The 24,525-nt window shown below is 40.7% G+C and overlaps 1 protein-coding gene across 9 annotated transcripts in view; it reads left to right on the forward strand.

Moving 5' to 3' along the window:
• The window catches only part of DOCK10 (dedicator of cytokinesis 10), a 299,794-nt gene extending 277,986 nt beyond the window's left edge, over positions 1 to 21,808 (forward strand). For 6 of the 9 annotated variants that reach the window (XM_082395837.1, XM_082395834.1, XM_082395841.1 and 3 more), the window contains 6 exons: positions 677 to 887; positions 2,109 to 2,299; positions 4,205 to 4,305; positions 4,482 to 4,620; positions 5,899 to 5,974; positions 8,410 to 21,808. In XM_082395837.1, coding sequence (XP_082251963.1) covers positions 677 to 887; positions 2,109 to 2,299; positions 4,205 to 4,305; positions 4,482 to 4,620; positions 5,899 to 5,974; positions 8,410 to 8,471 — 780 coding nt within the window. In that variant the 3' untranslated portion in view covers positions 8,472 to 21,808. The remainder of the gene's footprint in view (positions 1 to 676; positions 888 to 2,108; positions 2,300 to 4,204; positions 4,306 to 4,481; positions 4,621 to 5,898; positions 5,975 to 8,409) is intronic. The other 3 variants (XM_082395839.1, XM_082395833.1, XM_082395840.1) reach the window with 1 other exon arrangement.
• The last annotated feature ends 2,717 nt before the right edge of the window (positions 21,809 to 24,525 follow it).

Raw genomic sequence — 24,525 nt, forward strand, 5'->3', positions numbered from 1 at the left:
TTATCTCTTCTACCTTGAAGGAAAGCAAGAACCATTGCCTGGCTTCTGGGGGGTACCCCAAGCCTGTCTTCCTTCCTTCCTTGCTATTTGTCAAGCCTATTCACCAAAGCAGAGTTAGTTTTAAAAATTATATAAAATGACTTATTGCAGATTAGAGAAGGAATTTGAGAAATCGAAAATAAAAATATTTGCAGTCGTGTGATAGGTAATCAGTTAATCTGCTAAACAGACCAGGAACCTCCTTTCACATTACAAGCCCACAGCCGATGGTCCCAGTCTAGGTACACGACTGAATCGTAGAGGAACAGAGAGATATATTTCCACTCTCAACAAGCTTGATTCAAGACAAAGGTGAAGCTATTCAGTACAGAAGAGAAAGAAAATAAAAGGTTAAATAGTATGTCATAGCCAAGTACTTATGTTTCAAAGAGCCCCAGCTACTCGGCGCGCTGGCTCCCTCCTGCCTCTGCCACCGTCTGGCTGCTTGACCGCGGTCCAGCCAGCTACTCTGTCTGGGCTTTGCGTTCACCCAGCTCTCACATGATGTGATGGGCCTTTCTCCTCTGAGAGGGGCAGCTCAGGACGCCAAGCTGGGGGGATACAGGGTTCCCCACCTTTCTTTCAGGAGCACTTCACGGCTCACCGCTCTTTCTCTGCCCATAATATGTTGAAACAGGTAAACCCCAAGGATTTGGACCCCAAGTACGCCTACATCCAGGTGACTTATGTCACGCCGTTCTTTGAGGAAAAGGAAATAGAGGACCGGAAGACAGACTTCGAAACGCACCACAACATCAACCGATTTGTCTTTGAGACGCCCTTCACGCCGTCAGGCAAGAAGCACGGTGGCGTGGAGGAGCAGTGCAAGCGGAGGACGGTCCTGACAAGTAGGTGCTGGTCCCCGAGCACGTGCTCCCTCGCAGGGCCCTCGCTTAGGCCGGATTCGCGGAAATCAAGACCCTTCGATCTTGCAGACAAGTACCCAAAATGTGCTGACTTGGAAATGTTTGCCAGGAACATTTCTTTATTTTCTTTCAAGACAGAGACCCTTGACAAGTCAACCAAAACAGAAACTATCACAGGGTCACTTTACCCACCTCTTCCCTTTAGACCGTACAGTGGTCAAGGTCCTGGTGTCTTGGGAAAGGCGCTCTGAGCTTTCCTCTCCTCTCTCCCTGAAACTACCCCCCAGTTACTGCAGAGATAGCCACTCTCGGAATTGTGTGCTTTGGGGCAAGATTCTAAACCACTGTGGAATTCAGATTCCTCATCTGTGAAATGAATGCAGAGGGTTTTCCTCCAGCATCCCTTCCAGTACTATCTAGATCTGTCCTATGAGTTGGTCTTCCTTTCATTCCACAAACATTCGATAAGTGCCTGTAGGTGTCGGGCATTGTTCTGACAATTCAAATAAATAAAACACAATTCTTGCCTTCAAGGCGCTCACCATCTGGTAGGAGAAAGAGCCAAGTAAAGCAAGAATTTCAGGTGAGGCCAGCATGAGAAATGAAATGGGAACCCAGCAGAGGGGGACTTAGGGCAGGCTGAGGGGAAAAATGAGCGCGGGCATCTGAACGAAGGAGACCCAAGCCATCTTCAAAGGTGAGCAGTCCTAGATTCTGCCGTAGATACCTGGGTAGCAGCCATATCCAAACTATGGGAAAACATTCACCTTCAGTAAACTTTTCCAGAACTTTCATAATTAAAAAAAAAAAAAACTAGAACAAAGCTATTATAATATATGCTATTCAGTATCTACTGAAGCATTCTTGATTGTGATTTAGGGTAGTTTTTATTTGAATTACAAGTTGTGGTGGAAGCTATCATCTTTTCAGTGTTTAGAGACTCTATAGGTCTAGTCCAGCCTTGGCAATGAGGACATGTTGGCTAGTGAAGCGTGCAAGAACGTGCCAGGGGAAAGTAGCTGCGCTCCTAAGAGGTATATGAGAGCGTGGAACATACGAGAAAAAATGACTCACATACACAGAAAACGTGCAGGATGGAATGGTCTGTGTGCAAAGAAAAGACACAGGATCGTCCTTTCAAGAGAACCCTTGACTCTTCACTAACCCTCGACCTTGAAATGCTCTTGTATTGCTTTTGTGCAGCGAGTCACTTGTTCCCCTACGTGAAGAAGAGGATACAGGTCATCAGCCAGTCGAGCACAGAACTGAATCCCATTGAAGTGGCGATTGATGAGATGTCCAAGAAAGTTTCCGAGCTTAATCAGCTTTGCACGATGGAAGAAGTGGACATGATCAGACTGCAGCTCAAACTCCAAGGAAGTGTCAGCGTGAAGGTAAGCATCGCCCGGAGCTGAGATACTCATGGCCAGTGGAACCTGGTACAAAACGCCCCTTGAAATTTTTTGACAAAGGGTATAAGAGACATTTTTCTGTTTGTGATACCGTTCAACACCTTTATCTGAGTCTTTAAAATTTTGTTTCCTTGTGAATGCACGTTGATGGTTCCAGACAACTAGAGATAAGCCTTTCTTAGGTTTAGCTGAAAGAAAATTTCTTCTTCCTCAACCATCCTTTCCCATCTGCTCTGCATAAACTGTGTTCTGTATTCTAAATTCTAACAAAGAATTAGTGAATGAGTAAGCATGGCTCTCTTGTAAGTCTCTGTCATGAAAAGCCTTATAAAACTGTTCAAAAACAAAACTTTTTAAAAAGTTTATTAGTTCATAAAATGTGCATCAGTATTTATCTGACTGTCAGGGTCTTGAGAGGAAAGCAGATGGCTTGCTCACAGTGGGTGACTGAAGAAAACGTAACAAATGACTCTTTGAAAAAAGTACAAGCAGTATTTAGGAAAACCAAAGGGGGCAGGCACCGGGGCATAAGAGTGAGGGGCTGTCACCCTCCCCAGACCTGAAGACTCAGGGGAGAGAAGAGTTAGTGGAAGCAGAGAGACAGCGGGGAGAGCCAGCTGATGATAGACAGACAGACAGATAGACATGGTCTGTGCTGGGGGATTGCAAGGAAGAAGGCCTGGACCTAAATAAGCCCTGACAAGACTGAGACTAGAGTGAGGCGAGTGAGGCATTTTCCTTGGGCACGAAATTAAGGGAGCATCAAAACACTCAGTAATCAAGATAAAATTGTATTTTAATGCAATGTTTTTAAAAATCAAAAATAACTTCAAAAATCCATATTGAACAAGTATTAAAATTTTAAACAAAGGCAAGCCAGTAACAGTGCCACACAGAGCTACGCGGGAGCCTGAGGCAAAAGGAAAGCTCAGTACTGTTGATCCTGATACTGACCTGTTTCTCCTCTTCCCCACCCACCTCTTGTCTGTATCCCCATGGCTGACTCAAAATAATAATGATACTACATTTTTAAAAGCCAGAAGATAAAAGCACCATTGTTATACTCCAAATGGGACAGCTTCCCTCAGCCCATAGCTGAGCAGAGGAGGGTGGAGTTGCATCTGGAGAAACAAAGGAAGGCTTTCTGTACTCGCTCTACCACACTGGCAATACCTGCTAGGCAAAGCCATCTGAAGATGCCTCAGATACAGCACTGGCTTCCTTCTTCTTTTACCTTATTCCTTCCAAGCCCCACAGTCACATGCAAAGACTGTAAGCCCTGAAGAATATAGACTCCTTCACTAATGAGAGCCTACGCATGCCTGTGAGCGTGAATAGGACTTGGCACTGTGCCTTCATTCAGCAAATCTAAAAAGTCCCTTTTGGACCACAGTCTCAGCCAGACTTTCGAGGGAGATGCAATAAGGCAGTGATTTCCAGGGCGATGCCTAGATCACGACCACTGTGCACTGTCTCTTATTAATAGCTATGTGTTTGCTTGAATGTTTGTAGGGAAAAAACTAGCACAGCAAACATTTGATTTCACAGATGTTAAGTTTACTTAAGTCAATCAAGGTGAGTCTAGTTTTCAAGGTTATTAAGAAAATAACAGTGCTAGCAGAATGAGGGTGTGGCAAAATGTGACACGGTGCACACATGACTGAAGTTGGGGAAGGATGGCAATGAAATGTGGAATTTAGATGCCTCCTTTTAGTAGCTCATTGACCAGGTGAGAGACAGCAGATAAGACAGATAACAAATTAGTAGACTACTAGGCAATGTGAGAGAATTGAGGGGCCACATGATGGGTGCTACTCCTTCCAGTCTTGGAGAAGTCTCCATGGAGGAGGTGGGACCATTCTCAGCCAATTCTCTTCTCCCCAATAGGTTAATGCCGGGCCAATGGCCTATGCACGGGCTTTTCTTGAAGAAACCAACGCAAAGAAATACCCTGACAACCAAGTAAAGCTTTTGAAGGCAATCTTCAGGTAAGATTTTCTTTGTTGGGCTGTTCTCCCTTGGATCCCTTCAGACAGGGAGTCATGAATGAATGCCCCAGGAAGCCACCTGACCGACCCTCTTCTCGGTGGCTGAGTGTATCAGCAGCCTGACTTTGAGTTGCCGCTTTCTCTGGCTGTTAATTTGCTTATTGCTGTCACTAAAGGCAATTTGCAGATGCGTGTGGGCAGGCCCTGGATGTGAATGAGCGCCTCATCAAGGAGGACCAGCTGGAGTACCAGGAGGAACTGAGATCCCATTATAAGGACATGCTCAGCGAACTCTCAGCAATCATGAATGAGCAGGTGAGGCTTTCCCTGGGGCAGCCCGAGCGGTCCATTCATAGAAAGTGCCCATTTTATCCCCAATGCCAGAAGGACCCGAAAGAGTCTCTTTGTTTTCCTGCTGCTGAAATCCCTGTACTTTCATGAACACCATGTCGCTTACCTGTTCTCTCCCCCATGCACAACATCCCCTGTCTCAAAGGAGAGGGATCAGGTTGGATAACAATCTGTAGGAAAAGAAGATGAGAACCCAGTTGCTGTCTACAGTTTTCAGAGATGTTTATCCAAACGATGTGTGTTGGTTTTCTAGAACAGATGATGCCTGTTAGACACCAAGAACATTGGTGGCATTCCAGCTAGAGTTTGCTGCCACTCCCAGCACCCCTGATTCAGGACCTCACAGTCCCCAGGCTGGGATGTGGAGTTCCACAGTTCTGCCACTAGGGGGTCTCTGCATCATACTCAGGAAGAACACCAGGACTAGGGTCCTGGGCTTTTAATGGTCAAGGCTGCCTCTGGAAAATATGCAGAAGTGGGATAAAAGTCACCCCCCACCCCAAAAGCAAGTCATCCATGATTTCTGACATGTATTCAGTATGTTCTGTAAGACTGTGCACAAAATGTGGACATTCAATAATCACAGTACTTTTGGGGATACTGAGAATCAAGCGACCGAAAGCCAAGTTCTGCTTTTTTTGGCCCACTTCCCAGCATCCATCAACCCTCACACTCTACCTGGACATCTCATCACCCATGGTCCCCTCAAGGAGTTAGATGTGCTCTTTCCAGAACAATTGAGGGGGAGAACTTGAGTTAACCTCCCAGTAGTGTTTCATGCACAGTAGCCATTCACTAAATATCAGTTCCCTTTCCTTTCCTTAAATGGCCTAGCACTATAACAAAACATGAAATGTGTCATATGCAACTTCTATTCTAATTGCATTTCCCATATGTTCCTTTTTCTTCTTTTCCATCTCCTTCTACCCACATTTTAAATTCTCCATAGCAGTTAGAAAAAGAAATGGTTAATTGACTTATGTTGCAAAGAAAACAATCTCCTTGGATAGGATTCCTAGTGGAAGTATTGGTTTGGAATTTTTCAGGGGTAATGGGAACTAAATACTCAGGAGCAACGCCTTAACAGCATGGGGAAATCATAAATCGGAGAGTGAAACAAAAAGAACAAACAGTGGATCTGAAAGGTGGAATAGGTGGCAAAGAAATGCTTGTTTCCAACTGTAAATTGCATCTGACCTTGAAACTTTGGGCAAAAATGCTTTTCTCTTTTTTTCCTGGCAGCTCTGTCGCGGTCCATGTTTATACAGCTTCTGTTCCTCTGTGTCTAGTATCTCCCTCAGTACTGTAAGCAAAAGTGGTATGTTTTTCTTTCCTTATGTCTACGCTGTCCTTTGTGGCCTTCTGGTCTACCTCTTCATTTTTCCCAGACGCCTCCATAGTGACTAGTGTTCTCTAGATGTTTACTTAATTAGAACAACTTTATTTCCATTTCAAGGTAGGTCAGTATGAAAATTAAAAAGCCTACTAAAATGAAAAAGCTAAAGTTAACCACTTAGCTTTTAAAAGGAAAATGTATATTCTGTCAACTTCTGAAATACATTTGAGCTCATTTGGATCCAAAACAAAGATTCATTATACCTCAAAGTGCTAAAACAACAGTACAAAGGCAAGGACCAGGTGATTAAGAGGAGAGAAAAATAATTTCTTTTCCAGAAAACCTTTGCTAAGAGAAGCAAAATTTGACTCTGTGCTTTCTAGAAACTGATGCAAAGAAAAGAAACTTATGCATTACCCAGGTCCTGTTATTTAGTAAAAGAAATAGATGTGTTGGCAGGAAAGACAAACTTTCTCCTGGTCCTGAGTTTCTATGGGGATTTGTCACATGGGTTTTATGTATGGCACAATGACTACAACATTCACGATATCCTAAAAAAAAAAGTTTTCCTTAAAAACGATTTACTCTATTATGTGACCATTCCACATTTCCACCTTAGATTAAAATGAGGACAAAATATTAACTTCTAACTCTGTAGAGGATATTCTAAATTAACTATTTAATTGATGATTATCAATCATAAATTTAACTTAACCGTAGCAAAACTCTAAGTCATCTACAGCAAAATAAGCTATTTTCATGACAACCATTGATAAGTGTTTTGAGTTGGTTGTAATGTCAGAAATAGCTAGCAAAGGATAGGGGTCCTTAAAGTCCAAAGTATTTTTAAAAACTGGGTATTTATCTCAGTTCAGATTTATAACAAAAAAAATGTGTTTGCTTCTTTTCTCAATTTTTTAATAAAGCATTTGACCATAATGTTTGGGTTTGAACTCTAGCAGAGGGAAGGGTAGTCAAATTTTTGCATAATCCTGTAATGCATGAATGAGCCATAATCTTTAATGTATGAATACCTTTACATACCTAGATACTCATCCACATATTCTGGAAACAGGTACATGTATAATAAGAGTAGAAGAGAGAAATTCTACCGTAAAACTTTTAAAACTTAGAAACAGAGTTAGAATGGATAGACAAACATAGAAATAGAAAAAGAGAAACAGAATTGATTATGCAGTTCACTCCAAGAGTGTCCAGAAAAGTCTTAGCTAAAAGGCTAAGACTGAAGCCACTACTTAGTGAAGGAACCTTCGGTATGAGGAGAGAGATGGAGCCGGATTAAGTGGATGCTAGTGTGTAAAACGGAGATATGGAGATGGAGCAGCTTCAGCTGCTAAAGTGACAGACAGGCAGTAATTACCTTGACAGGCAGTCAGAATGCCGCACTATTTTATAAACAGCCAAAATCCATAAAAGCCTCCTTTGATGGAGGCCAAAGTAATACATGTAACTATTGGATGAAGCGTTAAGATACTGATTTGGAGTCTGTTTCAACATTTAGAAAGATGACAGCATAGTGAAGTCAACGCTGGTAATGGATACCAAATATAAAATACAGGGAAAGGAACACATCTACTCTGTTACAGTGCCAAGCAGGCGAGATCCAAAGGCATGTTGCTTTTAGAATTTCTTTTGATACATTGTTTGCCAATTTATTTAAGCAGAACTTGAGACATTGATCAAAAGGAGAACTTATTGGTAGTATAGGATACATGGATGCCAGGTGCTTGGAGGGGACACAGCGACCATTCCATCCCAGAAGAGTAGTAGAACTAAAGCATGGTAATGCAGGAAGTTAGTGGGAAAATTGTCATAATCAAGAATTTTAAATATTCATTAAGTCTCTTCTGCACAGAGATTTTAGAGGTGCCTGGGGTTTCTGTGATTGTTATTGTGTTCACATATCATTATTTGAACAGATCTGACAGGAAAGTATGATTTAGGCGTATTAACATGATTTTCAAAAGTAAAATCAGGTCAAGGTATATTTTTTCCTTGTATTATAGTTCCATTAACGCAAACATTTAAATGAGGCTTCAGCTGTTTCCCTTTGGGGGCAGATTTTGACCATACAGTTTACAAACTTTGCAAATAAAATAAAATTCCAGAATTACTCAAACACATTCATAAGGTTCATTCAGACATTTAAAAATATATATCTGATAGTTGAAGAGTATCAGAAAGCTACTTTAAATCTGGTTAACATGGCTGAGACATGGGCTGGGGAAAAAATTCTTCAGATCTGCTTTGATAAGTGCATTTTTCAACATTTGCAGATTTCCTGTAGGGAATTTTAAAAAATCACTGTTCTGGGTTTAATTTTGTGTTTGGAGATATTAACACAGACTTCTCTGTCATCATTTTGTTTTGTCACATATGTTTTGTCCTGTCCCAAGATTACGTACCAGGACGACCCATCAAAGCGAGGAGTGGAGCAAACTTGCACTCGAGTCATTAGCAAGGCGGCTCTCTCTCTGCCCACCGTCTCTGTCTCACCCAGTGCAGAAGTTTGAGGGAGAGTCTGCAACGTCAGACACGCCTCCAAGAGAACTCTCTGAATTTGCAGCTAACCTCGGGGAAGAGAAAGATACATTTAATTTATTTGAAGTTTTTATGGTGTTCATATTTTTTGTTTTTACCTCGCTAGCTTGAGAATTTTGCCAGCCTCCAGATTTGCACATTTCTTATATTTTTTTTCTTTGAGCAGCGTCGATCAAGCCAAGCTGAATATTTGCTATGAAATTCCAATGAATGTGTAGCTCAAAAGCCAACTGTAAGTTTGCTGTCGGTTACATTATGTTCAATACCCAGTCCTCATACACATATTTTAAAGGTCAAAGTGAATGTTTTTTAACATTTGAGCATATTTCAGATGTAAATAGAAGATTGTAAAATATATGGTTTTTACCAAATTTAAAAAACTTTTTAGTTAATACTTATGACAGTGCTAAAATTATATGAATAACATTTCAGATACCATTATATTAAAATATTTGTGTATGTGTACAAAAATGTTGATAAATACTAATCTTTAAAGTTTGTGGAGTTTCTTTATTTGTAATATATGTGCTCTTAAAAGCAATGAGATGTGAAATTATGGAAGCCTTTTGTTGTTAATAGAAATAAAAAATACAGTTACTTTGCATTTGGTTTCCTCTTGAAGAGTGGGCAAGTTGCTACTAAAAGTGGTTCATGGGACTGGCCCTCTGCTGAATGCAATCCTACTCACAACGTTTTTTGGTTTGTTTCCTTTTTGGGGGTTTTGTTTTTGTTTTATTCTTTTTCAAATTCTTTTCCCAATTAGGTTATTATAGAATATTAAGCAGAGTTCCCTGTGGTATACAGTAGGTCCTTGTTGGTTATCCATTTTAAATATAGCAGTGTGTACATGTCAACCCCAAACTCCCTAACTATCCCTCCTCCCCAACCTTCTCCCCGCAGGTAACCATAGTTCGTTCTCTAAGTCTATTTCTGCTTTATAAATAAGTTCATTTGTATCACTTTTTTTAGATTCCACTATAAGCACTATCATACGATATTTCTCTTTCTCTGACTTACTTCACTCAGTATGACAATATCTAGGTCCATCCATGTTGCTGCGAATGGCATTATTTCATTCTTTTTAATGGCTGAGTAATATTCCATTGTATATATGTACCACATCTTCTTCATCCATTCTTTTGTTGATGGACATTTAGGTTGCTTCCATGTCTTGGCTGTTGTAAACAGTGCTGCAGAACATTGGGGTGCATGTATCCTTTCAGACGATACTACTCACCACCTATGACGCCTTAGCAAGAAGTCAGGAAAAGGACTTGAACCTCATCTGGACAGTTCCTCCTAAGGTCAACTAGACAGACCAGGGATTTCCAATCCCAGGAGATAACTAGACTGATTTGGAGAAGATTTAATCAATCAGAATCTTGAGGGTTGTGATAATTACTAGGACTTTTCACAAACATTCCATCTGTACATTTTATAAATTTGTGGTGGTATTGCACTTTCCTGCCTCTTTTGAAGTTAGACTTGACCATACTTTAGCCATTGAAATGTGAGCCCAAGTGACATGTGTCACTTTCAGGCAGATATTTAAAAGCCAGTAAGTGGTTCTGCCCCAGCCCTTCGCCTGATGCAGACATCGTTGAAAGACAGGAGATGGAGACTCCATCAGCCTGAGTCCCCGGGTGACCACAAGGAGCAGACACACACTCACACCACTCCCCCAACGTTGTTGGACATGGAGTCTGAATGAGAAAAACATTTTGTTGTATTAAGAAAGAGAGAGAGAGAGAAAGAAAGAAAGGAAGGAAGGAAGGAAAGAAAGAAAGAAAGAAGGAAGGAAAGAATGGCCATCTCAACCCACCCATCCCCCCTGCCCTAAGGACACCGTCAGCATTAGGTCACCTGTCCAAATCTGAAAATAAAACCTCTAAGGAAGTAATCGAAAATAATACATCTTTTTACTCATGTTAAATGCCAAATATTCTATTTTTTGCATCACAAACAGCCATATGTTAGATGGCTTCACTGTGTTTTGCCCCTGAAATGGTTCATAGTACAAGAAGTTTAAGGTCAGCTGCTCTAGAGAGAATCAACTAAGACCACTGTGCGTTAACAACACTGAACTCACCCTGCAAACCCCAGCGCCTTCTATTCCTTCCTTCTTTAGACCAGATGCATCAAATTGGCTGCTCAGAGACTGAATCCAACAGATGCATTTTATCTGTCACACAGAGTGTCTTTAATTTTTTTCAGGTACACACCAACACTTAAATATTCAGAGACATATAAAATTCCAGCTTTCTAGTATCCGTGAAAAAATGAAGCTCTCTGGTAATGCTGGATTCACATGCCCACCTGACAACAATCAGTTAAAACTGAGACCCCACTGATCGCTTTACAGGTGCTCTCCTCTTTGCCACAGTCTGCAGCAGGCCCTGACTGACTTACGCCAGGTCAGCCACTTTTATTTATGTTTCCTGCCTAGATCCCATAGGCCTGTGCAGACCGCAGTTCAAACTTTTTCTGTCTATCAAAGTGTAGTGATTACTAGATGTGGACAGCAGATCATCTGCTTCAGCATCAGGCATGTCCCATGCTAAAATGCATATTTCTGAGCTCTATCAAGCCTTCTGAAATAGAAACCCCAAGAAGTGGTACCCAGCACCACATAATTCTTAGATATACAAGGGCATAAGCGTTCTACTGCATCCTGTGCTAATTAACCACCCCTAAATATTTAATTTGCAGAGGACAATGCCTTATAAACCAGTGACCTGATTTCGAATTACCAAGACTGAATTCTTCTTTTATGTTCTTTTGCATCTTTATATTACCCTTTTCTCAAAACAATCTACAACATTTTACTTTAATTAGTAACTCATCAAAATAAGCTCTATAAAAAAAAATGGTAGCAAATCTCCCAGTTCGTCAAATGGAAAGACTGAAACTAAGAAGACAAGGGACATTATTTTCCTGTGATTTACCCTGGAAGGTATCCAACACAGAATAAGCGGATCTAGTACTTGGGATTTCAGTCTTGGCTCTGTCCACCCACCCATTCATCATCCCACTCAGTAGCTACCTCCCCATTCTCATTTCAAAGTGCACAATGCCCAGACTGCAAAAAAAATTAATGTATCCCTTCATTTTTGGCAACAACTACCTTATTAACAAGTGCCCAATATCCAAACCTCCCATAATATGTCCCTATTCTGTGTTCACATCCGTTTAGAAAACAATACAAATGGACCAATAAACTTGTTTCCTTCTGAAGAGATGGAGAGTATGTATAGGAAGTATCAGATTTCATAACCTGAACATTGCTCTGCAGAAGGACTTTACCATATTTGCAGACTGATGACTTTTCATCTTATAGTATTAGTCAAACTCCAGAAAGAAAGAAAAAATATTTACATATATACATATATGTAAAATTTCAGTACTCTTATGAGCAGTTAGGAAATGAAACCCATTTGAAAGCGAATGTGACAAAATGACCCTAAATTAAATTTTAAATTTGCTCACATTACAAGTGGCCCCCATATCCTCCCCCCCATGTTTGTATCAGTGAAAAATCATATATATATGCAAATATGTATCATATTATATGCCGATAATGTGATACTTTGTTCTGAAAATGATGAAGTGCAGGCACGAGTAGCATTCAAGATTCTCTGCCGGAAGCCCATTCCCCTCCTCCCAGGTTCACGTCCTGCCTGCTCGCCTCCGCACACCCCTCACTGGACCACATTGTTCTGCTCACTTACAAACAAAAACCAACCTTGCGCCTCCACCTGAAAGGCTGCTTTTCTCCAACCGTATAAACCCAACCCATATACATCAGGACTCAGCTGAATTCACACCCGTGGTGGCCACTGTGATAGGACACCCAGAGCCACCCTTCAGGGCTGAGACTCCCATCCCCCCAGCTGCTCACTCTCCTGGTGGCTGATGGCTCTCAACTGAGTTCCTCTTGTCCAATGTAAGCCCAGACAAAGCTCACATTCAATGACTGGTTGATGGTGGGAGGTACAAAGGCCTGGCCTCATTGCCCCAGTTCAAGACGACTCTGAAGGGCCATCAGGGCTCCCCAGCTCTGGCTGAGAGCAACTTGTAACTACAGCACAGTTCAGCCCTTCTGCCCACACATCCTTTGAAGAGGATTCCCAAGAGGCGTGGATTCCCAGTACATTTCCTGCATGTAAATCTCCACATCAGAGTCTATTTCTCGGGGGAATAGATGAAGTCCATAGATTTTCCAGAAGCTTTGCTTTTGACCCCAGCTCATCTGGATTTCTCATTCTCTGCCCTTCATTGGCACATACACCTGCGTCACCTGTTTTACTCTCCTTAATTATGTTGTCAGTTATCATTTCACGTGTCTGCATTTTCTTTCCAACCATGCCATGGCTGGCTTGAAGGCAGATTGTGTCTTAATCTTCTTTGCAATGTTGGCAGTTCAAATTATTGGCCTGCACTTCGGAGTTCTGGAGTCATTTCTCCAAGTTCTGTTGGAATGGAGACGTTCCAGAGAAAATGCTAGGGCAGGGAATGGAGAGAAGAGGGAGAAAGAGTAGACTGTGGGAAGATGGATTTGGAGCCAGAAGTCATTGTAGGAATGAGTGTCCTTGAATCTCTTTTATAAGGGGATTTTTTTTTTTTTTTTTAAATATCAGTGTTGACTGCTTTGGGTTTCTTTTCAGTTCTCAGCCTCAGCAGGGTTTGCCCCTGAAGTACTTGGCACTGGATACGTACATCTGTAGGAGCAAACTCGGACAGAATTACTAACAACAGGATCTTTTCATTTGGAAGCTTCCCCACTCCTCTCTGCTCCTAGCTCCTTTGTATTCTCGTGCCCTCCCCACCACTCAGTGACCTAATGTCGCCTCACTGCAGTCCCTGCTCGAGCCCTCCACCCAGTCCTGTCTTCCTCAAGCAGAATCCCCACCCCCTTCTCCATCTGTGTTTGTCTTGCTTCCAAGTGGATTCTAATTCAAATACCAACTCCAATCAAAATGAAGCTGTTGGGAATTCCCTGGCGGTCCAGTGGTTAGGACTCTGCACTTTCACTGCCAAGGGTGTGGGTTTGATCCCTGGTTGAGGAACTAAGATCCCACAAGCCACCAGCCAAAAAACAAAAAAGAAAAAAACAGGAAGCTGTTGCCTGGGATACTGGGTTGAGAAGGATTACGTGAGACCACCTCTGCTCCTGCGGTACGGGCAACTGGTGATGTGCTGGGCACTGCAGTTAGGGTTAGGAGTGGCTGTCCAGTTCCTGTGCATCTCCCACCCTTGCGTGAAACCTGCTGAAAGGCTAACATCAGGTTGCCTCAAACTGTTGATCCAGTGACTGATTATAGGAAAGAGTGCTATCGCTTCCTGGGAAAATTAGTATCTTCAAAGGACAATCTTTAACTCAAAGGAATGATTTTTTTTTTAAATATTTTTTATTTATTTATTTATTTATGGCTGTGTTGGGTCTTCGTTTCTGTGCGAGGGCTTTCTCTACTTGCGGCGAGCGGGGGCCACTCTTCATCGCGGTGCGCGGGCCTCTCACTATCGCGGCCTCTCTTGTTGCGGAGCACAGGCTCCAGATGCGCAGGCTCAGTAATTGTGGCTCACGGGTCTAGTTGCTCTGCGGCACGTGGGATCTTCCCAGACCAGGGCTCGAACCCGTGTCCCCTGCATTGGCAGGCAGACTCTCAACCACTGCGCCACCAGGGAAGCCCAAGAATGATTTGTTTTTATTGAAGTATGGTTGATTTACAATGCTGTGCTAATCTCTGCTGTACAGCAAAGTGACTCAGTTATACACATATAGACATTCTTTTTTTTATATTCTTTTCCATTATGGTTTATCACAGGAGATTGAATATAGTTCCCTGTGCTATACATTAGGACCTTGTTGTTTACCCATTCTAAATGTAATAGTTTGCCTCTACCAACCCCAAACTCCCAGTCCATCCCTCTCTCTCCATCCCCTCCCTTGCCAGCCACAAGTCTGTTCTCTATGTCTGTGAGTCTGTTTCTGTTTTGTAGATAGGTTCATTTGTGCCATATTTTAGATTCCACATATAAGTGATGTCACACAGTATTTGTCTTTCTCTTTCTGACTTATTTCACTTAGTAGGATAATCTCTAGTTTCATCCATGCTGCTGCAAATGGCATTATTTTATTCTTTTTTATGGCTGAGTAGTATTCCATTGTATGTATGCACCACATCTAAAGGAATGAATTTTTAGTTGTTGGAATTTTAGGTCTTCAGAGAGTCTGCCGCTGAAGTTCTTCCACAACCCACATCCTTGTCCACCATCTCGCTAAATAAACCATCATCTCTATCTAGGCCTGAAGTCATCTCTGAACACATTCAGTTAAATCATATCTACGTGAAGTAGTAAATGAGTTACAAAGAACCATACCTGGTTACGTTCTGAAGGCTCAAACAGGTATGTCCTTGGGCCAATCACTTTAACTCTCTAAGGGAGGGTCATGAGTGCTACCGAACAAGTGGTTCTGAAAATTAAACACAAAAAACAGATGTGTTGGTACTTTGTAGAGGGGTGTACATAGACGGCATATGTTCATTGAAAATTTTCAATTAGCAATCCTAGCAGGTCACTCTATTTTCCCACATCATTCCAAAGCAATCAGCATCTGATTCTCCTGATCCTCAGGCAACATTCAAGGTCTGATGGCTACTGAGAGAGCCACATGTGTATAGTGTCAATAGGAGAAGTTTGAAAATATGAGAAAGTTTATATGGGATCTTGAATTTTCTAAGAGGGTGAAAATAAGTTTAAGAAGTGCTAACAGTTGGCATCTAAGAGCCCCCTTGGCATGTCCTCTGCAGCTCCACCTTGGTTATGTCCCAAGATTTAACAAGAAGATCCATGGTCTACTTAGAGAACAGAGTCCCATCCTGACCAGAAGTTCATTTGCCTGAGATGGAACAGGATAAGTGTCAATTTCCTTATGGACACATGAGAGGAAGTGCTATGAGGAGAGGACAGATAAGCAGATAAATATGTTTGGGTTCAGAACACGCGTGATTAAAGTGTTCCAGGTGAATAATGGAGATGGGGAGACATCAGCAAAATACAGAAATTCCCATAAAAGCTCTAAACTCCTTTGCCTTCCCTTTGCCCCTTGATGTTCCTGTAGGGGACGCGTGTGGTTGGGCATGGGAGGTAAGAGAAGAATAATTTGATGGAGACATCATAAACCACAAGTCTCAAGAGAGACGCTACAGCGAGCACATAAAGTTGATCTGAGAGGGATAAGGAGTGAGAGATAAATCAAAACATGCCCAAATAGGGTTCATGAAGGTCATTTGGAGAAGGTGATGGTGATTGAGCCTGAGTAATTGAGCAAAGGTTTACAAAGAATAGCTTTAAATAACACTAATGTCAAGGATTCTCCAGAGGCATCTGCTTGCAATTTTCTTACATCATTAATATTAATACCCAACTATAAAACCATTGCTTCTTGTATATATCCCTATTGTATAAAGAATATTTACTTTTGAAGCTCATGACTTTCCTTGTATTTCATCAAAAGCCACACAACTGGAACTACTAAATCCAGGATAGGTTGACGTTTTAAAGTTACAAATAAGACAGTGGCATCTGCAGGATATTTTATTGAACAGAATGGCCCATGATTGAGAAAGTCCATTTCATAATACTTGCATGAAAATTAGTGAGTTCCTTTGGATTTCTATGGGGCTTATCTTCTGCAATGTTATTTTTCCCTTTGGATGAGCAATTATCTTTTAAAGAAATAAAGAATAAAAGTAAAGTTCTAGAAATCAAGTTAAATCAATTTAATGACAGCAACAAAAAAGAATTTTTGCTTTTTAACAAAAGTGAAGTAAAATGGAAAGCTAGCTTGAAAAGACTCTGGAGTGTTCTACAGAAATATTTCCAGCCAGTGACCCAAGCCAGGGCAGAGGCCTTTCACCACCTCAGCTCAAAAACACCCCTTTGGATTCCGAAAGTCAAATTGACCCATCACAGTCTATCAAGTGGTTTCCAGTTTTCAGCCTCTCCCTTCTGAACAGCTGAGCAAAAGACATTGCTGCCTGAGGTTTCTTGAATTGGTTATTTTTAAGCTAAAGTATTTGGGAAATGCGTTGCCCCTTACTTTGCCTTTAACATTTAGAAGGGCTGAAAACAAGAGTCCTTCCCAGAAAGAAACTGTTTCCATTAGGATTTTAAACCCAAGATGCTAATGATGATTCAAAACAATCTATACTCTTTTTTTGAGAGACCTTGGTTCTGATACTATGGATTTTTACAGTCACTACTGGGAAAAGTTGAGAATGAACAATAACAGCCTTTTATAAACTGATATTCACTGTCTTCTATAGTGTAACTTGAGTGTGTAACTGTGCTGAGTCAGAGACTCTCCTCAAAGAAACAAAGCTCTTTTTCCATCTTGCTTTCCTATCTACTGCTGGTCCTGCACAGAGTGAGTCAGAGCCCCAAGAGGGGATGGGTAGGTGCCACACCCCAGAAATGGGGATTTCCTAACATCATACATCTGGCAAGAATGAAATGGGATGTTTTTAAAATGCATGAAATGGAAATGAATCTAGCCCAGCAGAGTAAGCCAACACTTCCCTGACTCTCAGACAGATCACCAGCCCTGGGGAGTCTGAGGTTTCCCATTTGCCCCCATACCATGAGGCATTTGTTTGTTTCTGGGAGATTTCATGGCAACATTGTTTCATACCTCTCAAAATAGCTTCCATTTGGCTTTAGTCATACTCACTTCGTTAAAAGTTGGATTTTTTTATCAAGTTGTGGATAAGAAAACAGGATGTCTTAAATTTGAATAATAGGTGTTAATATTCTGGTCACTATCGATTTTTCCACTTTCATCAAATATGCAGTTTTTCTACTCCTTTCAATAGAATCTGAGAATGTCTCTGGCAAAAATGCAGGACCCCTGGAGGGCTGTGTAGCTGCAATTCAGTTCCCTCTTCTGGAGGCTGTAGAAATAGCTCATGACTGGAATTGCAGATAATTGCCCCATTCTTTCACCTCAGACATGGTCTTGAGTGCAGTGCTCACCTTGGGTAAAAATTATGCTTTATCTTCTAATCAATTTCATCTCTCTATTGGAATTAGCAACTTCTTGGGTTGTCTATTTAACATATCAGGTGATACGCCCTTTGAAGTCTAAATGTTAGCATAGTCTCTTTTTAAGAATTAGAAAATAATGTTTTCCTTGTCAGAATTCCCCACTTATATTTTCTGTACTGTGATATCTTGACATTTGAAGATGTAATTAAATCAGATCAGAAAGACTTCCTGTAGCAGCCCATTGCCAAGGGCCAGCAGCAAACACCACCTCCTGGACCCATAGAGCTAAGATGTTGCATGATTCAAGAGTAATCCAAAGAGAAATGCTTAGAGGGAGACGGAAAACGAATAGTTGAATCCAAGCATGTAACTCCTTGAAGGCAAAGATTGCATCTTGTGTGCCTTTGTATTCTGGAGGCTCGGCAAAGCGTCCAGCATGGAGAAGGGTCTCAGTCAACACCGTCTAGATACAGGGGTGAATGAATAAGCAAATGCATCAAAAAAGCTCTCAAGGTTAGATTTCCTTGAGCAATTTCACACTGACTAATGACTCTTTGGTTTCCCTACTCATACCATATTAAATCAGAGTGGCATAGTGGTTTTTAGCATGGGCTCCAGAGTAATATAGAACCCCAGCTCCACTGCTAATTGCCTAAGTGGTGTTGAGTAAGTATACTCACCAAATCTCAGTTTCATCATCTGTAAAATGGCAATAATAAATACACTGATTTCGCAAGGTTATTAAGAGGATTAAATGAAAGCACAGAAAATACTTAGCACACAGCCTGGCAACAATAAACACTCAATATCTGTGAATTATAATTATTAATATCATACGAAACAAGCAACCCAAGTGGGAAGTTAGGGGTTATGACTTTAAATTATTTTAAAATAATATTTATTAAAAGAATGATTGAAATAAGTGAATAATTAATGAATGCATAAATTAGAAAATGAGTAATTCATGTTGCCTCCATACATAGTCACTAATGAACACATAATACCAGCTGGAAGTCCCAGGTGGTTTCCCTTTATGTGAGACGGCTGAGGACAGGGAAGCATCTTCTCTTTTCAGAGACTGCTGGCATAGTGCACACCATATCGTAGGTACTCAGAAAGTGTTCTCAAAGTGCACAAATACTACTTATTATCTGCCTGTATCCTTAAGGAAAGACGCTACCTATTGGTTTGGCTTTGGATAAATCCTCTGAAATTGCCCATAAAAGACAAAAGTGAAATTAGCATAATCACTGACAAAGGATATGAATACAGAAAAGGCATGCTTTCTAAAGTCCAGCTGGATGAAATAGTTATTTGCTGAAAAGCGTTTTTTTTTCAATTAGTGATATCAAAAATAATTTAGCATCAAATTTTCCTTCTCTGTTAGAGGATCAACTTGGTCATCCTTAGTGACAGAAAAACATTAGGAAGATGTGAGGTTTGGTAGTATTAAAAATGCCTAGAAGCTATGTAAAAACCAGACAGATGTATAACACTGACCTGCTGTGTGTTTCAGAACCTGAGATTGGAGACCCATTGAACTGATTAATGTTCACAGGAATAATTTACTGTAATTACACCAAAAAACTGGCTCTAACTATGGCAATAAATGGAACTGATAGCTTTTCAGAGCAATGCTGTGAAATAAATAAAGTATACACATATTATTGTGAAAAATGTAAAACAAAGTTCAAGTGGAAATCATGAAGACATGGGGAAGTGAGAACAGGGAAAACCTAAAGTAAACTATTCATTTTCTGGTTTATTCTGAAAGTTAACATGTGTGCACACAGACACACAGGGAATACTATAATAATTTTGACTAGAGAGCAAGAACTTATGCAAATCACAAGTGGAAAATATAAGAAAGAAATGAATAGAAAAATGAACTTCGCAAAGCAGCTCATATTCTACAAATTGGAGTAAATAGATTGATGGCATATAGTTCTGCACATGCACAGCCTACTCAGAATAATGGCAGAACTTCCAGCCACGAGGCTTTCTACTCTACCCTGGCGTAACTCAGCGAGCTACATGGAACCTACTGTTACGTAAGCTGATGTTTAAGCTGTGCCTCCTTGTGGTGCTTTAGGAGATTTTGAAGTCTGTGGGGAAAGAAGAATAGAGAGAGAAAGAAAAAGGAGAAAGAGAGAAGGGTAGGGCCAAGGATAGAAGTGGGGTTTGAATTAACTGAATGTCCACCATCAGCACCAGACTAAGCAATTTTACCTACATGGTCTCGTTAATCTTCTCAGCACCACTGTGAATAGGTATCCTTATCATCATTTCATAGATGAAGAAATGCACGTCCGGGGAAATGAAGAAATTGGTTCAATATCATGATGGAATATAATAAAAAGCAGAACTGGATTGTGGTCAGATCTGTCTGCCTGTCCACTGCTGTTCTTCCACTTACCACTTGTTTGAATTTGCTTGAACCTAAACCAAAATCCTGCCCACACTGGCCATACCGAGCCATTGCCCGCATGTCATCAGATGTCCTTTCTGAGAATGTTCCCAATCACCTGGAGGACGACAGTCCTTGATACCCTGTGAGGTTAGAGAGATGCCGTTGCCTACCCTCTCTCACTCTAGGGAATTCACGTAATGATGTTTTTCAACCTAAACGCTGCAGGTTTTTACTATAAGAAATATCTTCCGAGTAAACTCAAATGTTAGCATTGCCTTTATTACATATCCTTGCTAGGCGAGGAAGGTTATTCTGAAGGGCAGATTTATCACCAGCAGGCTGCATAGGAAATGTGGCGTCAGGTATACCAGAAATGGATATTTTTAAAGATATTTCATTCAAGCTGAGTCTGATAAAGCCTGCTGAAAAACACTTTGACTTGTTTTATTTGAAAAGTTCTTTTCGCTCTCAATTGTGCACCTTTCTATAAACTGAACTATTTACATTTACTTCTCTCCCAAAAACTGTGTCCATTAAACCCTGAGAAAATGTATTTTTCACCATCTTCCCTTTGCCTGGAGTTCTAGTGACCATTCTGATTTCTGACCCTAACCCATTACTACTTGCACTTCATTTTCCAATTCTCTTTTGAGATACGTTTGTATTCCATTTCTATAGTCATTTCGGTTTGCCTCCTGTCGGTTTTTGATTTTATGTTGACTTCCATCAGAGATGCTTCACTGTTTACTTCTGAGATTCGCATTTGCGGCAGAGATGGCCAGCTTCTGCCTAAGTTCTACCCATCTTTCTCTATAACACAACCATGATTTTATGCAGGAGATAAAAGTACTGAGCCAAAAAGACTATACTTCTCAGCCAACCTTGTGTCTATCTGATTAAGGTCTAGCCAATAAAGTACAGGTAGAATTTGTTGGGGGACACATCTAGAAAGCACCTTAAAAGGGTAGCATGTAGCTGGCCTGGACCCTTTTTGCTCTTCCTCACTTCCTCCCTCGTGCCTGGTATGTGAGCCTGAGTTCTGGCAACAATCTTGGACCCTGGGGAAAGATTGGTAGCCACACATTAAGAATGGCAGAGAAGAAATATAGAAAGATCCTGGGTCCAAGATGATGGTGGAGTGCCATGCCAGTCTTAGAATACCTATTTCTGGAGAGAAAACTTTAAAATTCATCTCATTAACCCAGCATTGTTCTTACTAACATCATCATGTTATTTCTAACAAATGTACTCCCCAGAAGATATAAAGTCCTCTTTTGGTCACCTATGGCACTTAACTACTTAACTTTTATCTAATCCTTTGAGGTATGACCAAATAAAATGTTATAGGGTATTGAAAGTATTTGGTTAAAGACAAATTCTACTGCAGTAAATTTAACTTTGAATCAAACTTCTAAAATACCACAGTACTAAGAGAAATTTGGCAAACAAACATTTCAACATACAACTTAAACATCATATTTATTGAAATGTCCATTGTCTCAAGGATTGATGAAGATTTACAAAGTGAAAGGTAACCATTAAATATTTCATACATGGCTATGGACTTAAGGATGTTGGGTTGCAAGAAACAGCTTAAGAAAAAACAGAAGTATTGGTTTACCTAACAAAAAATTCAGTGATAGAAATGGTTTCTAACATGGCTGAATCTTCAGGATTCTATCTCTCTTCAGCTTTCAGCTCTGACTTTCCTTTTATTGACTTTATTCTGAGGCAATCGTTTCCTATATGGCTGCAAAGTCAGCCACTAACAGATCCAAGGCTCTAGCTTACTAGCTTAAAAAACCAGTGGAAACGTATATACAATGGAATATTACTCAGCCATAAAAAGGAACGAAACTGAGTTATTTGTAGTGAGGTGGATGGACATAGAGACTGTCATACAGAGTGAAGTAAGTCAGAAAGAGAAAAACAAATACCATATGCTAACACATATATATGGAATCTAAAAATAAAAATAAAAATAATTAAAAAAAAAAAGAAAATGGTCAGAAGAACCTAGGGGCAAACCTACTAGAGAATGGAGGGGGAAGGGTAAGCTGGGACAAAGTGAGAGAGTGGCATGGACATATATACACTACCAAACGTAAAATAGATAGCTAGTGGGAAGCAGCCGCATAGCACAGGGAGATCAGCTCGGTGGTTTGTGACCACCTAGAGGGGTGGGATAGGGAGGGTGGGAGGGAGGGAGATGCAAGAGGGAAGAGATATGGGGACATATGTATATGTATAACTGATTCACTTTGTAATAAAGCAGAAATTGACACACCATTGTAAAGCAATTATACTCTAATAAAGATGTTAAAAAAATAAATAAATAAAATAAAATAAAATAGTAGAGGAAAAAAAAAAAACACAATGAAAAAAAAAAGCACTTTTTCCCAGATACGATAGATTATCATTCAGTAAACATTCATTATCTCACCTTCAACTTTTGTGAGAGCTTTTGATGTTGGTATTGATCATGTGATTTGCTTTGGCCAATAGAATATTAGTAGATGTAACTGACCTGAGTTAGATCTATAATAAGCTTGCACAGTTGGACCTGGTCACTTGCACTTCGACTTTTATTCTTAGAGGACCAGGCTTTGATTTGAGGAGCCATTGGACCAGGGAGGATAAAAGACACATGGAGAAGAGCTTGGCTAAACCTGAAGCTTGGAGCCAAATCCAGCCAAACCCAGACTCAAACAGTCAGATACCAGCCAGTGATCACATGCGTAAAAGAGAAATAAGTACTTACTGTTGTATGCAACTAAGATTTGGGGTACTTTTCACTCACCTTTTATGAAGCATCAGCTAACTGATGCATGTGGCGTTTCAACAAAATTCTCAGACTTTAATCTCATGAACGCAGAGCAGTGGTTCTCAAAGTGTGATCATCAGCATCTCTTAGGAGCAGCACCAGCATTAACCTGGAAACTTGTTAAAAATGCTTAGGTCTCAAACCAAACCTACAGAATCATAATCTCTGAGGGAAAGGACCAAAAATTTTTGTTTTAACAAGCCCTCCAAGTGATTCAGATCGATCATAATGTTTGACAACCACTGACCTGTATCATATGTTCAGTCTTAAACCATCACAGTGCATAAATCATCAGGCCTGGAGCTGTGGGATGGGTCAGCAGCACCAGAATTATTTAATCCCGTGGGACAAGACCTGAGGATGCGCATTTCTAACAAGTTTCCGGATGCTGAGGCTGCTAGTCTAAGGAGCACACTTTGAGAATCACTAGACTCAGACTGCAGCGGGAGTGGCTAACTGGGAAATCAACATTCTAGCAACAAAAGAAAGAAACAAGAGAAGAAGGCTACTGGCTGGAGAGCAAATGTCAATCACAGCTGCATTCTTATTAAAAGGAAAAAGTTCTGATGGAAGAGATCAGACAACCACCAATATTCTCCAACAATTCTGCAGGGACAGGCAAATCTGGAGCCAAAGGAGAAATCTCATCTGTCTTTTAGTTCATGAAATTGATTGAGACATGAACTGATTTTTTCTTCTCTTCAATTTTGCTGAAATTCAATACAGATCTGAGGAATCAAATAAAAGACAGCGGGTTTTGCTACAGAGAGCCGTGTATCATCCCAAATGTGATCTGAGTTGTCACACAAATCTTTCTTAGTACAATTCATTGAAGATAAATATAGTGCTTAAGGAGATAATGTCTATATGTCAAACAACTGAGTCATTTTGATCCATTCTCATGAAACCAAGACAACAGCCTATAATTTTGAGCAATACAAAATACAAAATAGGATCACAGACCCTGGTTATTTTTGCTATTTTTAATCTGTTCCTGATATGTGAAAATTAAAGAATTTTAGAACTCAAAGAACCTTAGAGATCATCCAGCCCACATACTGCAAGCCCAGACAACAGGCCACGTTCCACCCAGAAATGTGTTTATTTGTCCTGCACAAAAGCATTTTTCTTTTAATTAAAATTATCAGCATATCTGGGGCTTCCCTGGTGGCGCAATGGTTGAGAATCTGCCTGCCAATGCAGGGGACACGGGTTCGAGCCCTGGTCTGGGAGGATCCCACATGCCGCGGAGCAACTAGGCCCGTGAGCCACAACTACTGAGCCTGCGCATCTGGAGCCTGTGCTCCGCAACAAGAGAGGCCGCGATAGTGAGAGGCCCACACACCGTGATGAAGAGTGGCCCCCGCTTGCCGCAACTAGAGAAAGCCCTCGCACAGAAACGAAGACCCAACACAGCCAAAAATTTAAAAAAATATAAAAATAAATAAATTAATTTTTTAAAAAAAAGAAGGAAAAAATTATCACCATATTTAAAATTTTTCAACTTTTCTTGGCAAGTTTGAAGATCCAGCAACACATGATATGGACAAAAGTCTAGTTTCCTCATGGCATGGTACATTGGAGCTGAGGGCTGGTTTCCTACTTTTGAAGAAGCATGTACTCTACTCCACAGTCTGACAAAGACATTCCACTCTGTTGTTCTACAACCAACCTGCCTCACTCATTTAC

Source organism: Balaenoptera borealis, assembly GCF_965194805.1.
Source record: "Balaenoptera borealis genome assembly, chromosome: 6".
Taxonomy (NCBI): domain Eukaryota; kingdom Metazoa; phylum Chordata; class Mammalia; order Artiodactyla; family Balaenopteridae; genus Balaenoptera; species Balaenoptera borealis.